Source organism: Hyperolius riggenbachi, chromosome 1 (assembly GCF_040937935.1).
Source record: "Hyperolius riggenbachi isolate aHypRig1 chromosome 1, aHypRig1.pri, whole genome shotgun sequence".
NCBI classification, from domain to species: domain Eukaryota; kingdom Metazoa; phylum Chordata; class Amphibia; order Anura; family Hyperoliidae; genus Hyperolius; species Hyperolius riggenbachi.
The window spans coordinates 586,874,923-586,891,895 of record NC_090646.1 but is presented as its reverse complement, the minus strand read 5'-3'; the positions used below and the strand labels follow the sequence as shown (position 1 = coordinate 586,891,895).

The following is a 16,973-nucleotide window of genomic DNA, read 5'->3' as shown; positions in this document are numbered from 1 at the left end:
GAACACACTTTCCTTCTGCTCCGCAGAACGACAGTATGACAGTCCGATCAGCGCCATCTAACCTGCGCTGCTGCATTAAATAGAGGCCAGGGCATCATCACCTTGCGCCTCCCTGTACGGCCACTCCCCCTTCCGTCGCATTTCCTGGAGTCATGCGTTCCATGACACGTAAGCTAGTACGCCTTACGCGTCACATTTCCGCCTCCAGAGCTTCCACCAATCAGCGCCGCCGAAAGCCGAACTTCCGGTTTCAGCCGAGACGGAAGTGCTCTTGGCGTTTAAAGATCAGTGTGGAACGCACGCCAAAGAGTATACCGGCGCCATTCCTCACTAGCCACCAGAGAAGAAGAAGAAGCTGCTAGAGCACCCATACGCTCCGCAGCTGCAGGAGGGAAGGATACCTGCCCAATTCCGAGCTATTAGCCCGGTAAGCAATAGGCATATCCAGCTTCTCCATTATTACACTATTAGTGCTTAATGGTCTGTTTAGAAGAGGATAAATAGGGACCCCCAAGACACAGCAGAACGGGGTCGCTGCAATTCTACTCTATTAGAGCGTATAAGCAGCCTTGCAACAGGGGAGGCAGCCTGTGCGCTAGCCACATGATGCGGCCGGTAAGGGAGTAAAAAAGAAAAATAGTTACACAGGTAATCAACCTGCCAGTCCAAGAGGTGAGGGACAGGAAAAAAGACACTTGTCGGGGGGCTGATCAAACTCTTATAGTTATATGGTCCAATGGGGTATAGGGGGCGGGGCCAATACCCGTAGTGCTGCCATGGAGGCTTGGGGAAAGGGAAACATACACCTTCAGTGTCAGGAGGTCCCTGATGTATAGGGCCTTCATCTTCTTACCCTGCCTCCTTCCACTTCCAATAGTGAGGTCGCCCATCCAGAAAAGGATTTACCGTGGCCACACACAGGACCGGATTACCAACCAGGCAACAGAAGCAGTCGCTTGGGGCCCCCATTCAGCGTCAAAGGGGCCCCATCAGCACATAATCCAGTCCTTGCAATCCTGTCAAAAGACACCGCCCACTGATGATTATCTTCAGAGCTGATCTCTCCTCCTGGGTCCCCCTCCTGCTACTGTGCGCTCTGCCACTGCCCGCTCCTCCCTCCCTTCCCACAGAGAACCACAGCTGCAGCGGGCAAGAATGATAGCAGTAGATGACAAATGCCCACTAGCATACAGTATCCATGATCCAAGCAATAGAGGTCCCGTCATCCGAAACCCATCTGTCCCCTCTACAGGGCCGCCGCTAGCTCTGAACTTCCTGATTCTCAGATCAGACAGGAAGTAGTAATAGTAGTAGTAACAGAGTGGCGGCACTCTAGAGGAGACAGATGGGCTCCAAGTTGCCGCTGCTATTCCGTGCATTGTGCACCCGCAGAGGAAAGTGGGCTGTTGCCCATAGCAACCAGTAGTGCGGCTGCCCCGGTGTGTGCGGCATGTTGCTGTGCACACAGCAGCTGCACCTTTTCATTCTATTATGACATGATGGGGATAGGGGGGAAAATCAGTTACTTTGCTTAGGGCCCCATTTAGCCTTAATCCGGCTCTGGCCACACAGTATGAGTGGAGGGATTATGGTGGTCACACTTATTACAAGATTCCTAGCAGAAGTGGCACCTGGTTGTATGGGGTTTCTACAGAGGAAGGAGTGAGAATGTTGGGGAACCCACCACATTTTTGTAAGGGGAGGTAATTATTAGTAATTATGCTCCTGTCCTGTGTGACACTTCTCATCACGTTTAAAAAGAAACGGTAAAACATAAAGGGCCTGATTCACAAAGCGGGGCTAACTGTTAGCACGGCCGTTTTCGCGTGAATTTTCGCGTTGCGCGCGAATGCGAATTCTCGCGCAAAATCGATATAGTTTTCGTGCAGAAATTCTTGTGAATTGCGCGCAATGCGAAAATTCACGTGAAAACGGCCGTGCTAAAAAGTGCACACTACTGCCTTCCTCTGTGTGCTTTGGCTATATTGACTTTCCCCGTAAGTTGGAGCTTGAGCCAACCCCTTCCCAAACATTCTATAAGGGATGGGCACATAACTGGCCCTTATTCAATTCACCTTTTCTCCTAGGTGGCATTTTCACCCCTTACCAATAAAATGCGTTTTAAGCCACCAGCGAGCAAGAAAATACTGATAATAATTTGGCAGTACAGTACTTTCACCAATACTATTTCAATTGCAGAGTACTGAAAAGTTATTTTAAACAGAAGACAAAAAATGACCTCCTAGGAGAAAACTTAGAAAAAAGTGAATTGAACAACGGTCATTGGGGTTGGTTTACTAAAGTGCGGTAATATTGCTGTGCGTAGACAGTGCACTACTTAATTACGGTTACTACCGGCAGCATGTACCGCGAGTTACACTATTACCCCAACCCTCAGTACTCGAGTGGCACAAATGTTGCTAAGGTAACACGAGTTACTGACAGTAACATGGGTTAGTAACAAGGACCACAGGTTGGCTAATAGTGTAACTCTCGGTACATGTTGCCGGTAATAACAGTAATATTGTCATGCGTTGTCTGCGGATAGCAATATTACCGCACTTTAGTGCATCAACCCCATTGAGAAAAGTGTGCACTGCATAATCCATTGAAAGATCTGAGCAGGATTTGACAGGATTTTTATATTATATCTGGGATTTGGGCCTGGGGTATTACAGATGTAGTTGCATTCATAGATAATTGTGTAAAGGTAGCACCTCCTGTCAATGATTCCTGCCAGTTTGTACTTCTCAGTTCTATTGTTAGGTTAATGTTCACACACCCCTTACATCCAGCCATGACATAATTCACTGCCTGTAATGCGTATCTTAATGCGGTCTTCACAATGGACAATAGCATGGTCTGTTTTATGATGCTGAAAACTTTCATGCAACGCAAGGCTTGACTTGAGAACAATATCATCATTAAGTAATGGTACTTAAACTGTATAAAAATATCTTTACTTGCAGCGTTGCCAAGCCGCCACAGCCCAATACACACAGCACTGCGGCTGAAGGACATTTTACTTCATGATAAAAGGGATTTCTTTCCAAGCCACATAATGGACCAGATCTGGGAGGAATTCATGAACAGCGACAGGCTGGACCTTTGAAGGAAGCAGTTCTTGGCAAAGCAATTGTTATTCCCTATCACAGTTACCGCTCAGTTTAATCTTTCTTTTGTAGTGGTTTGTTTTGTTATATTTTACAATAGTATATGGATAAACCTCATTGGCTGGACTTGTACAGCAGCAGCGACAGCATCGCTCTGCAGCATATCTCAGCTCTCTGTTAACTTGTGCAGCTTTATCCTGCTAACAGTGTGATATATCCCGCTTTCATTAAAAATCACATACTGCTTACTCGCAGAGCCGGGACAAAGTCCTACAGCACCCAAGGCTGATACACCAAAGTGCGCCCCTCCATTCCTCCCACCCCAGCCATCACACACTGATTGCTATTGGGCTAAGAGGTGCCTTAGTGCCTCCAACCCCACCAACCCCCTAATCTCTAGTTATTTGGCTTGCAGTCATTGCCATGTATCCCCTTTTCTTATTTCTTTCTGCTTCAAACACAATGGGGAATAACAGCTGAGTGAATTGTGCGCCCCCTCCTACACTGCGCCCTGAGGCTGGAGCCTCTCCTGCCTCGGCCCGGCCCTGCTTACTCGTTCTATTGCAGCCTTGTTGCGATTCCATGAATTTAAAAATTACATTTTCATTTTTATTTGCAGCCAACTATGAGTTTGTTAAGTATAATTTTGTCTTTTTCAAACAGAAGGTATTTGCAATACAATTCTGCTTTAAGTGAGCAAGTACGGTTTCCCATGATGCATCACTTCTGAATATGCAAATGATTTTGTTATGCCCCTAAAAGACAGACTCATATCCAGAACAGGCTGGTGTATAGTGAGCCTATAGCTAATACTTTTTATTATATATCACATTTCAGGGCTGGTGCACACCAAGAGCAGTTCTGAGCATTTTGAAAAACACTTGCGCTTTGAAAAGCGATTGGCTAATGTATTGCAATGGGATGGTGCACACCAGAGCGATTCTTTTTTTCCCCCAAACGCAAACTCGGGTCCTGCAGCATTTCAGCTGATTTCTGAGGCGATTCAGCCTCAATGTAAAGTATAGGAGAGTGGAAAATCGCTCTCTAAAAAAAGCACTAGATCAGAGAGATTTTCCAAGCATTTTTGTTACAGAAGCTGTTTAGTTACAGCTCTACTGTAACAAAATATAATAAAAGGCTACATAAAAACGCTCCAAAAATCGCTAGGCATGCTTAGAAAATCACTAGGCACATGCCTAGAATCCCTTAAAAAAACAATTCAAAAAGCGCTAAGGGCCCATTCACACTTGCTGATCGCAAAACGCTAACGCTTTTGCTAGCATTTTGCTGTGGCGATTTTGCGCAATTAACGTGAAAAAATTGCCATTCACACTTGGTGATTTTTCCGCGATCGCGTTTAGCGCTTCTATAGCACTGAAACGCGATCGCTGGGAAATCTCCTGAAAATGGTGCAGGCTACGCGTTTACGTTTAGCGTTTTTGGGTGATTTTTGGCGATTAGCGCAAATCGCCCAAGTAAGAACAGGCCCATAGGGTTTCATTACACTAGCGCTTTTAAAAAGGGCTAGCGTTTGAGCATTTTGCCAAATTGCCAAAAAGCTCAACTGTGAATGGGCCCTAAGTGTTTGCTTTTACGCTAGCGCTTTTTGGTGTGCACTGGCCCTCATTTAGCATTTTTTTTTTTAAGTAAGAGTGCTTTAAAAACTCAAAAAAGCTTTCACTATTCAGAACTAAATGTTTCCGGGTAATTTGTGGAGCTACCTTGGTGAGGATTTTTTATTACCTCTTGTCAATAAAAGTGGAGTCTCGCTTTACATCTTTTTTACAGCATTGTTGATGGTTTGCAGTTTCTTAGTTTCTGTGAAATCTCACTGATTGTACAAACAAATGCATACAGTATATCATCTTGGTACGCGATAGTCAAAATGTGTTCCCAGATTCCTAATTACGGTATATAGTACAAATAAATCTGGCTGTGTAATGTGGACTTTTCATCATCATAAAAGTCAGTAAATGGCATATTAAGCACCGTGAGAGCTAATAAATGAAACCGGCAGAAAACAATGTTCCTTGGAATTCTCTGGTAAGAGACGAGGCCAGTGCAGAATTTCATTTACATTTTCAGTAGTCCAATAAGTCCAAGCAGTGGCTGTATTTTTTGTATGATTTTATGACTAACTGATTTAGGGCTCTGTCACACAGGCGGCTAAATGCTGCATTTAGGGCTTGTTCCCACCTAGGGCCTTTTGCGTTTTTTTTTTTTTAAACTTCTGCGATTTAAAAAAAACGCCCTAAAATCGCTTGTGCAATGAATTCTTATGGGAAGGTTCATATCAGCGCGTTTCGTCTGCTTTCCGCTCAGCAAAGAGCTGCCTGTACCATTTTTGGTCGATTCTGCTACAGTGGACGGTATAGGAAAAGCGCAAAATGCTCACAAAATCGCTTTATGCTGAGATTACGTTCGCGCTTTCATAAATAAATACATTGCATTTATTATTTTTCGGGTCAAAGAGTGCAAAACAAATCGCTCTGCAAAAGCGCTTTGAAAAGCTCTGTACACAAAAATCGAAGCACACAGGTAAGCGCCAAGTGTCAGCGATTTCAATTTTAGATATTAACAAAGCAAAGCAAATGCTCTATTTAGCCACCCAGTTGCCTTGGTGAAGCACCTTCCGGTTGCAAAATAATGCAACCGAATGGGTGGTGTGGCTATACCCGGTAAAAAAACACAGCAGACAGAGCCCTTACCCATTACACTATCCAGCAGTGGCCAGATAGTGTTCTGGTTAAGGACTCTGACACAAGAGACCTGTGTTCATATTTTGGCTCTTCTCATTTCAGTACGCCAGCACCTATTCAGTAAGGAGTTCTTGGGCAAGACTCTGTAAGGTCTGGTTCACATTAGCGTTCGCTGTCCGGATCCGCCTGATTGGATCCGGACCGTATATTGTACAAACGGACGTACGTTCCGCATAGCAATGCAAAGTCTATGCGGATGTTCACATGCGGATGTTCCGTACAGAACGGATCCGGACTCCGGACAGTTTTCCAACATGCGCTATTTTTCGGGTCCGGTCATCCGGCCCACGCACCCGGGCCGGATCCTGACCCGAACATGCGGCCATGCTGTGCAATAAGAAACGGATGTTTCTCATCACACTGGCAATAGGACCGGATGCTTCCAGCATCGGTCCTATGCCACTTGGGGAGCCCGGACTACACGCCGGTATCCTCCATGCTTGCGGTGCCTTTCTGGCACTGCAATGTATCTAGTTCCGGCTACTTTATTGTAGCCGGAACTGATACATTCCGGATCCGCAACTGGTGGCAACTTGTTGCCCCCGGACACTTGCGGACTCAAACCGCAAGTGTGAATGGGGCCTAACGCTGCTAAGGCCTACTGAGTGCACTCTATTGGCTATTGGAGAAAAGAGCTATTCAAAAACTAGAATTATTATTATATGGTATCCAGGGGAGCCTGCTGCTTGTAAGATAAACATGCCAGGGATCATCGCAAGCGCTGGACTTTTTGCAGCCAACTGCAAGCCCTCTGTAAACAGGAGCAGCTGACAAACAGTTAAATGTACTGCTGTCAGCCTTTCATGTGAATAATAATAATAATGTCAACATTTGTGTGGCGCTTCTCCCCATCTGACTGAAAGTGCTTGAGAGCTGCAGCCACTAAGGAGCGCACAAGAGGCCATCCTGAAGCGTTAGGGAGTCTTACCTAAAGGCTGCTTGCTGAATGGATAACTGGCTGCAGCCAGGATTCAAACCCTGGTATCCTGTGTCAAAGGTAATCAAAGAGCCCTTAAGTCAGAGTTCCCCAACCCTGTCCTTAGGGCCCACCAACAGTACATGTTTTGTAGAAAACCACAAACATGCACAGGTGAGGTAATTAGTGTCTCAGCAGAGCTGATTAACTACCTCTGTGGATTTCCACAAAACATGCACTGTTGATGGGCCTTGAGGACAGGGTTGGGGAACAATGCCTTAAAGGACAACTGTAGTGAGAAGAATATGGAAGCTGCCATGTTTATTTCCTTTTAAACAATACTAGTTGCCAGGCAGCCCTGCTGGTCTATTTGGCTGCAGTAGTTTCTCAACAACTCCAGAAACAAGCATGCAGCTAATCTTGTCAGATCAGACAATAACGTCAGAAACACTTGATCTGCTGCATGCTTGTTCAGGGTCTATGACTAAACGTATTAGAAGCAGAGGATCAATTGGACAGCCAGGCAACTGGTATAAGGAAATAAACATGGAAGCCTCCATATCCCTCTCATTACAGTTGTCCTTTAACATTATATAACAAGGAATAGCACTCTTGCCTTGCAGCGTTGGTGTCCCCGGTTAAAATATAGGCCAGGACACTATCTGCATTGATATGTTTTCCTGATGTTTTTTTGTAATTGTACATTATATCCTGGAGGGGCATAATGTACAATTAAAGCCGCTGGCTGATCTTGTGATGTGTGACCACACACACACACGTTGGACACGCTGGTGCTGTGTTACATGTGGGTCCTGAGGTCTGCCCAGTTCCGCCTCCTCCCCACCTACATGTTTCACCCAATCACTAGGCTTTCTCAAGGCTGTCAAGGTACCAATGGTGAGCTCCAGTGGCACTGTCAAAGATGCTCTGCCGGGGCCTGTTATAATTTAGTATAGCAAGCCCTGACCCTGTGACAGCACTGCCGCTTGCACCCCCAGGCCAAAACAAAGGGGCACTTTAACACTCTCTTCTTTTTAATGTCTTTTCTTAAACTACTCCCAATATGTAAGGCCCGTTCTAGAAGAATGTGAATTTGCATGCTATTTTCCGGATGCAAAATCAAATGCATATGCATGTGGTTTTTACGTGCTCTACCTTATCTTTTTTGAGGGGGGGAGGGGGGGGGGGTTGTTTTGGTTCTATTGACCTTAACGAAAAAGCACACAAAAACATGCAAAAAAACGGACAAAACAAATCGTATGGAGAAAGTGACAACACAGATTTTTTTTTCTGGAAACAATGGGAACAGGCCCATTGAAATACACTGCTGTGCGAATTGGTGTGCAGAAAATGCAAATAAATTTGCATGTAGTGGAAATGGGCCCTAAATGTTTCGTAATGCCTAAAATGGTGGCCACTAATGATCCAATCTTTGTCAACCAGTCTTACCAAATCTATGTAGTAGAAGGGTAAATTGAGTGAATATATTAAATGGATAATATAGGCAGTTCCCTTATATCACGTAGAAACGGTAAGATTGGATGAAAGAGGTTGGCTTATTAGTGGCCATCTTAAAGGACTTACGAGGCGAATTTAAAAAAAAAAAAAGTTCAGCACCTGCATGACATTTAAATGCACGGAGGACACCATCCGCGCCCTCCGTGCAGTTCCGCCGGGTCCCCGCTGTTCAATTGCCCCCCGGGCCGGCTCCCGACCCCACAGCTCGGGTCGGGCTCTTATGCTTCCTCTAAAATGGCGGATGGAGGTTGCGGCGGCTGCGCAGTCCGCATAAACGCGAGTGCGGCTGCGCAGCTCTAGGGCCTCCCACCGATTCACGCTACACGCTGTCTCAAGGCTGTCTATTGTGTGTGGCCACCTTTTTTTTTTTTTTAAAGTTTCTTTTTATTTAACTTTTATAAACATAAAACATTGAAATACACACCTGACCCTCACACACAGGTGGGTATCAGGTGCACCAAAACAGAACATAAACTTACACATGAATGCACATTGCTACTGCCCCAACTCACCCGGATCCCCCCCCCCCCCCCCCCCCCCCCCAACCAGTAAGACTGTTACAGTTTGTTCTGGAATACTTATAAAGTAACTTACAGATAATACTTCTCATCTTAACATCTATAGCAGAGATTACTACAAAATAAGGCATTAACATCGCCTAGGTAAGGGGTATTTAAATTACATAGAAGTGCTCTTATTGCTGGTCCATAGCTTCCAGATTTTATCAAATTTCTGAGGACACCCTCTAGCCGCTTATGCTGCTTTGTATAGATGTAGGGAATCGTTAACCAGTTTTTTCCAGTATTGTATAGAAGGTGGAACAGGGTTTTTCCAATTTAATACTATTGCCTTCCTGTAGTAGTACAATAGCAGCCCAACTAACGTTCTCTGAGCACGGGAAGGGGCAAGTTTGGTAGTGTCCCCCAATAAACAGTATACCGGCTCCACTGGAATATGTATTTTGGTAATCTTAGATATGTGGTCACAAATGTCTTTCCAGCTGGGGGACAGCACTAGACAGGACCAGAACATATGATCTATGTCTGCGTCTGTAGCATAGCACTTCCAGCACTGAACTGGGCTGGAAGAGTGTGTGGCCACCTTAAGATTCACATCAGAGCCCGTGGGCCCATAGCTACACCACTGACCATGAAGTTTCACTTTTACCGTATTTTTCCGACTTTAAGAAGCTCCTGACCATAAGACGCACTTAGGTTTAGAGGACAAAAACCAGAGGAAAAAAATATATACTAAACCTGGTGCATCCATGGTGAAGGGGCATCTTGTGGATTATGCCCCCTTTGTACCTCTTGTATCTCCCTGTCTCCTCCTCTGCCTCCCTTATGTCCTTTTGTGTCCCCCATGTGTCTGGCTCTATCCTCCTTATGTCCTCCTCTATGCCCCTTTGTTTCCCCCCTGTGTCCTCCTCTGCATGGGCACACTACAGGGAGTCCCCGACATTGCGGCGGGTTTGTGGTTAGTATTGGCAGCGTTCATAAGTCAGGAACTCCCTGCATTTGGACTATAAGACGCAGTGATTCCCCCCCCCCCACTTTTGGAGGAGAAAAAGTGAGTCTTACAGTCCAAAAAATACAGTATTTTGTATTTGGTAGTTTTTACAAGGTCACATAACTTTTTGCTCTAGGCCCGAGACACACTATGATCGCATTCTGAGCACTTTTCTGACCTTCAGCGCTCTCTTTGAGCGTTTTTTTTTTAAATAAACGCTCCCATTGATTTGCTTTAAAATCACTGTAAAATCACCTTAATCGTGTTTTTTTTTTTTTAAATCGCGTTTGCTCCTATTTTACTGTGATTTTACCGCAATTCTAATGCAAGTCAATGGGAGTGCTTTTTTTAAAAATGCTCAGACAGCGCTAATGGTCAGAAAAGTGCTCGGAAAGCGCTCACGTTGTGTCTCGGGCCTTACTGTGCGGCAGTGGCAAAGTTTTCATTGCCTTTTTTGTAGCACTGAAAACCATAGTCACTTGTCATGCATATTTATTGCTCAATCCTTAACCCCAGGCAGTGCATCACAAAGTATCACTGAGGGCTCGTTCACACTAGGGGTGTTTTCTGCCTTTTTTCAAGTGCAGGCGATTTTTAAAATCGCCCACAAAACGCTTGTGCAATGAATCTCTATGAGAAGGTTCATATCAGCATGGAGCATGCGCTGTGCGTTCAGCAAAGCGGTGCCTGGGGCATTTTTGTTATAATGGAAGGTATAGGAATATCGCTAAACGATCACAAAACCGCGGCGATTGCTATCGCTTTTTTTAGAATAAATACATTGTATTTATTCTTTTCCAGGTCAAAGAGTTCACTTCCTGACTTGTGTCAGGGAGTGAATCTCAAAACTGCTCTGGCAAAGAAAAGCGCTTTTTCAAAAAATGCAGTGCGCAGTGGAGCGCCGGGAGGGGGAAAAAAACAAAGCAAAACGCTTGTGTTTTCATTTTTTGGTGTGAATGAGGCCTAAAAGCATATACAATTGTTCTACCTATAACTTTAGATTTTGTCCACTGGCTAGTGAGACTTTCGCCACAATCTAAATAATACTGTGGCATACTACACCCACACCTTATCCTTAATCTCTCATTTATAATACACGCCAAGCTGATTTCCAAGGACTTACGAAAGCCTTAAAATGAGTCTCTAAAATGCCTCATAATTTTCAAGGATTCAAGATAACATTGCAGCAAAACAGGATAGGCAATAAACTTAAAAACAAATGAAAGGATAGGACTGTCTACTGAAAGAGAATCGGTAACTTTAAAAAGTGCCCCTGGGGGTACTTACGATACCTTGGGAGGGGGAAACCACCATCTTGCTCTGTCCCACAGTGGTCTTGCAATGCGGCTCCGAACAGCGGCTATGTAAATATTTACCTTCCAGGCTCCAGCGCAGGCGCAGTAGCAGCTCTCGGCTCGGAATCAGGCGGAAATAGCTAATTCCATTCGGGTCCGCTCTACTGCGCAGGCGATTTGCACATACGCAGTAGATCAGACCCGACTAGGATCGGCTATTTCTGCCTGATCCCGAGTCAAGCTGTGCCTGCGCTGGAGAAGGGGAAGGTAAATATTGCAGGTGCTACTGCGTCTGCACCACAGCCTGACAAATTGTCGACTGTGGCTTACAAGAGGCACAGTGAGAGCACCGTGGGACGGAGGAGGACAGGGGAAGCCTCATTAGGATCCAGAGGCTTCCCCCTTCAGAGGTAAGTACCCCCCCAGGGGAACTTTTTAAAGTTATAGTCTCTTTAAGTGTTACATATATTGAGCAAAGCTGAATTTCTGTTTTTGTTTTGCAGTTTTGAAAAAAAAAATGTTTTTTTTGTGTTTTGTTTTTGTGGCTAGATATGTAACATTCTTGTCTTATGTTTGTATATGTTCTTATGTTTGTATATTTATATTCTATTATTAGTATGTTTCCATTCAGTCATCAGTTTTATGCTGGCAACACACAATGCAATTTCCCGTCCAATCGCCGGGTGGTCGGATGGGAAGTTGTACCGTGTGTACACGTCCAAACTGCTCCTGATCAATAAAGGAATCGATATTCTATTGATAACTTTGCAAAAATGATTTCTTTCTCGATCAGAGACAGATTGCACATGTTGGAAATAATCGCCTGATTCCCGCTGATCGGACAGGATATTGAATCGTGTGTTCCCAGCAGGGCCGGCGCTACCATTAAGGCAAAGGAGGCAGCTTCCCCAGGGCCCCAGAGCTTGTAGGGGCCCCCAGTGGCTACAAGAGGAAAAAAAAATTTCAAAATCGGCCTTATAGTTTTTGAGAAAATCGATTTTAAAGTTTCAAAGAAAAAAAACACATTTAAAAACCAGCCGACTTTAATGGTTAATAGCAAATCCACCTTAAATTCTAGAAACCCTAAATTTGCAGGGTATGTTAAGGAGTTCATTGGGAATAAGAGGAAAAAACAATTTTTCAAAAAGACCTTATAGTTTTTGAGAAAATCGATTTTAAAGTTTAGAAGGAAAAAAGTATACTTTTAAATGCGGTAAATGTCACTTTTAGTAGCAAACCTAACGGTAGTGTAATTTTACATGCATCAAACGAAAGCGCAATAATTTTCCTGACGGGGTTTCCTGGGGGTCCATACGCAGCCGCAGCGCTTTGGCCAGGGATCGCTATACAGCCGCAATATGGCTGTATGAAGATCCCTGGCATGTTTTCCTATTTTCCCAATTTTTTTTTTTTATGTTTAGAGTGTGGGAATTTAAAAAAAAAATTGTGGGGTCCCCCCTCCTGAAACTTTTTAACCCCTTGTCCCCCATGCAGGCTGGGATAGCCAGAATGTGGAGCTCCGACCGATTGGGACTTCACACCCTGACTATACCAGCTGCAAAAAAGGTCCCCTAATGCCGATTTTTGTTCCAGGGTATATGTTGGGGGGGCCCCCCAGGTTTATTTTGCCCTGGGGCCCCATTGTTGCTTAAACCAGCCCTGGTTCCCAGCATTAGGGCTTGTTTATCCACGGCTCTCATATGTCTCTCTTTCAAAGAGAAAGTTCCCTCCTTGGGAACCAAATTCATATGTCCCCGTCTTCCTCAATTGTCTCTCTTTTATAGCTGATTTTATAGCTGTGTTAAAGCGGTATCGTCACCATAAAAATCAAATTTCAACAGCAACTGGTCTGAGTGTATTAAGTGATAAAGATACTAATCCTGCATTCAAAACTTTCAAAACTTTTTCTGCTGTTATGATTTGGAGTTATCCCATACTTAAGGAACACTGGCTCTTTAGTAGTTGTGCCAAAGAATTGCATGCTTGGGGTTCTTCTTATCTATAATATATTCCTCCTCTTCCCTTTATTTCCCTGCCTGCTGCTTATCTGAAACCTAATCCCCTACTCACTTGTGTTTACAAGCAAGGCTAATGGCCCATACTCACGGGCAGCATTTGTGGCCTGTCGCCAGCACACGTTCCTCCTTCCCACGCCGGAAGCTCCGTAGACTTCAATGGAGGTTACTGTCGCTAGTCCGCGTACTCACGCGGACTAGCGACAGTTGCGGCGGAGTTGCGGCGGCGACTGTCGCCAGGCGATTGACCGCGCCAATCGCCTGGCAACATCAGCGACGGTTCGGGGTGCACGCCCGTGCAACGGAGCATACTCACGGGCGACCTGTCACCGCAACACGCGCGCGCCGCGTGTTGCGGCGACAATTATAGCCCGTGAGTATGGGCCATTAGGCAACTCAGCGATTGGAGGAGACAAGAAAAAAAGTAAATGGCAGAAATGACATCACGAGTTAGCCTTAACTGCGGGCAAAAGACATGGCCCCCACCAGGAACAGAATTCTCGTAATTTACTATATAACATTCACTGAAATCAAAACGTGGACAGTATAATACATGTGTTATGTAAGTAGATCAAGTATTTATCTACTTATATATGTGGTTTTTTTCCCCCGGCATAGTATGGCTGATCCTACTGCTTTAAAGGACAACTGTAATGAGAAGGCTATGAAGGCTGCCATATTTATTTACTTTTAAGCAATACCAACCGCCATCTGCAGATCAGATCCACCAGGATGGATCTACAGATGATTGTCTTATTATTATTATTTTATATATATATATATAGCGCCAACATATTCCGCAGTGCTTTACAAAGCTCAATAAGACGACAAGGGGAACATAGATACAACTAACAAATGTACAGCAGAGTCTCAAGCAGCACAAATATTGCGACAAAAACAGTAAACATTAGGAGGATGACCCTGCCCTTGCGAGCTTACAATCTAAAGGGTAGTGGGGGACACACTAGGTAAGGGGGTGGAGGATGGATGAGGCAGTGACCCTTTGCCTCTGATCACATTGTGACAGATAAGTAAATAGGGGCTATAAAATGTTATAAGCTGCAGATGAATGTCCATTAAACAAGGTGTGTATGAGATCTGCAGATATCATAGACTACGAATGCAATTTGCAAAAACTGATTTTTTGCAGGAACTGATCTTTTGCATGTGTACAGCATCTTTGTGTGCAGCATCTTGCAAAGATTTTTATTTGATGGGGAGTTCAGCTCAATAGAATAGACTGTGTAGCGTATGCTCTCATACTACACGGAAGGGGGTAAAATTGGTCTGATATCTTTCATTTTCCAAAGACTTTTATCTGATGTGTGTACCGAATACTTTTAGCCATAGACCCTAAACAAGCATGCAGCACATCAGGTGTTTTCTGACATTATTGTCAGATCTGACAAGTTTAGCTGCATGCTTGTTTCTGGTATTATTCAGACACTACTGCAGCCAAATAGACCATCAGGACCAGTGGCGTAGTTAAGTTGTGGGCCCAGATGTAAGTTTTACAATGGGACCCCCCCAAGCACTCTATACGTAAAAATTGATATGGCGCACCAAAACCTGCCAATGGCAACTACAGTGTCAGAGGTGCAAGAAGGGGGTGGGGAACACTTTGTTACTGATTACTACTGTTCAAGGCATCTATAGAAGTTATCATTATGAGCACAGGACCAATAGAGAGCTAATACTGTAGATGAGGGAGGGCCCTTCGGGGCCCCTCTGGCCCAAGGGCCCCGATGCAGTTGCAACCTTTGCAACCCCTATTGCTATGCCCCTGATCAGGACTGCCAGGCAACTGATATTGTTTAAAAGGAAATAAATATGGCAGCCTCCATATCCCTTTTACTACAGTTGTCCTTTAAATTGGTTCTAAACATCATTCCTATTCTTAAAATTACCATATTTCTTCTTCACAAATGTTACTTTGAAAGAAAACTAATGATGAGAGAAAAGAGGTGCGTGTGAAAGAGAGATAAACATGCCAAACCCCAGTATACAATGTACTTATCTTTATTTTGCATTCATCACTGAATATGTTATATGTTGCTAAGTGTGCTTGAAGCTTCGGGGAAAAGTGGTGACTCCTGCTTATGGCAGTAAAATGTAATTACACAAGTGGGCAAAGTGCACATTAATATGACGTGACTGTGAGGATTGTGAGATTCTCACTAATTGCCAGGCAGGTGCATAGATTGCAATATGCATGGATGGAGTTTAAATATTAACCCAAAAACAATTACGTGGCATAATCTTGCAGATGTTTGGCAGTTCAGGTAGACAAATGACTGGGAAGGGTGGATATGACCCAGCCATCTTCAATCATGTTGGGACCACTTTCATACTACATGGGATGTGCGGGATCTTTATCCACTTAAGGACTGCGGTGTTAAATCCCCCTGATGACCAAGCCTATTTTCACAAATTGGGCCACTGCAGCTTTAAAGCCTAGCTGCAGGGCCACACAACTCGGCACACAAGTGATTCTCCACACCAACAGAGCTCTCTGCTGGTGGGGTCTGATCACTCCCCCAGTGTTTATTTTTTTTTAATAAATATTTATTTATTAAATGTTACTAATTTCTTTATTTTTTTTAAACCCACCTCTCTCCTCCCGCCAGCCAATCAGCGTGATCGGCTGTCAAAGGCTTCAGCCTATGACCGCGGATCACAATTTTGCCTCCCAGGGGGACAGCCATGTCACACGGCTGTCCCCAGTACAGCGCTGCCTTAGATCGCATCGCTGTACTTAGTTATTAAAAAAAAAAAAAATCCAGGCACATCGCCTCTAATTTGGACATTTAAATAAGTAATTTAAGGAAAGGGGGTGTGGCCAGAAAAAGCAAAAATCAGTAACCCTTCGCACACTTGCTACAAATGCATTCACAGATTCACTTATCCAGGCATCACTGTTATCCCCAGGGCTGGATTATTATTATTATTATTTAGTATTTATATAGCGCCGACATCTTCCGCAGCGCTGTACAGAGTATATTTTGTCTTGTCACTAACTGACCCTCTGAGGGGTTCACAATCTATTCCCTATCATAGTCCTATGTCTATGTATGTATTGTGTATGTATCGTAGTCTAGGGACAATTTTAGGGGGAAGCCAATTAACCTATCAGTATTTTTTTTTGGGGGGGGGGGGAGGAAACCGGAGTGCCCGGAGGAAACCCGCGCAGACACGGGGAGTACATACAAACTCCTTGCAGATGTTGACCTGGCTGGGATTTGAACCGGGGACCCACCACTGCAAGGCGAGAGCGCTAACCACTACGCCACCGTGCTGCCCAAGCAATGGGAAGGTCACGTGACTGATATTCCCTTCCGCTTTGAAAGGAGGAAGCATCAGTCACATGAAATGCACCATGAAGCGCAAGTAATTGAATGCCCCCTGTCTGCTTGTTCGGTACTGAAATGTGAGAGTATTCAGGTGTTCCAAATTCGCTATGCCACATTTGAGCACCAACACTACCAGCCTATGAAGTGCAGGCTACAGTGTATGGCTATTCTTCAGCTGTTGGTATAGACAAGCAGAATGTCGCCCAAGGGATCACGCCCCGATCCCCGCCGAACGCCATCTCATACGTGTGTACGAGGCTTTTCTCCAGCGGAGTAAGGAAAAGATCTTTATGTACCGTGACAAGTTCCTAATCTACTGCAACACATTTCCACAATAATAAAACAGTCCTAGGACTAGATCTATAAAATATTGACTTGATGACGTGATTACAGTTCTGCTTCCCTCAATATAAAGGATTCTAGTTAAGAGGAGTCTTGGTGTGTGCAGACCAGCCAGAGCTGCCTATTGGTTGCACTTTGTAAAAGGGTGATATTTCA

General features: G+C 44.6%; 1 protein-coding gene across 5 annotated transcripts in view; it reads left to right on the top strand.

Moving 5' to 3' along the window:
* ANKRD31 (ankyrin repeat domain 31) overlaps positions 1 to 5,100 on the top strand; it is a 249,855-nt gene extending 244,755 nt beyond the window's left edge. For all 5 annotated transcript variants that reach the window (XM_068248640.1, XM_068248656.1, XM_068248648.1 and 2 more), the window contains one exon: positions 2,970 to 5,100. In XM_068248640.1, coding sequence (XP_068104741.1) covers positions 2,970 to 3,112 — 143 coding nt within the window. In that variant the 3' untranslated portion in view covers positions 3,113 to 5,100. The remainder of the gene's footprint in view (positions 1 to 2,969) is intronic.
* Positions 5,101 to 16,973: the final 11,873 nt, after the last annotated feature.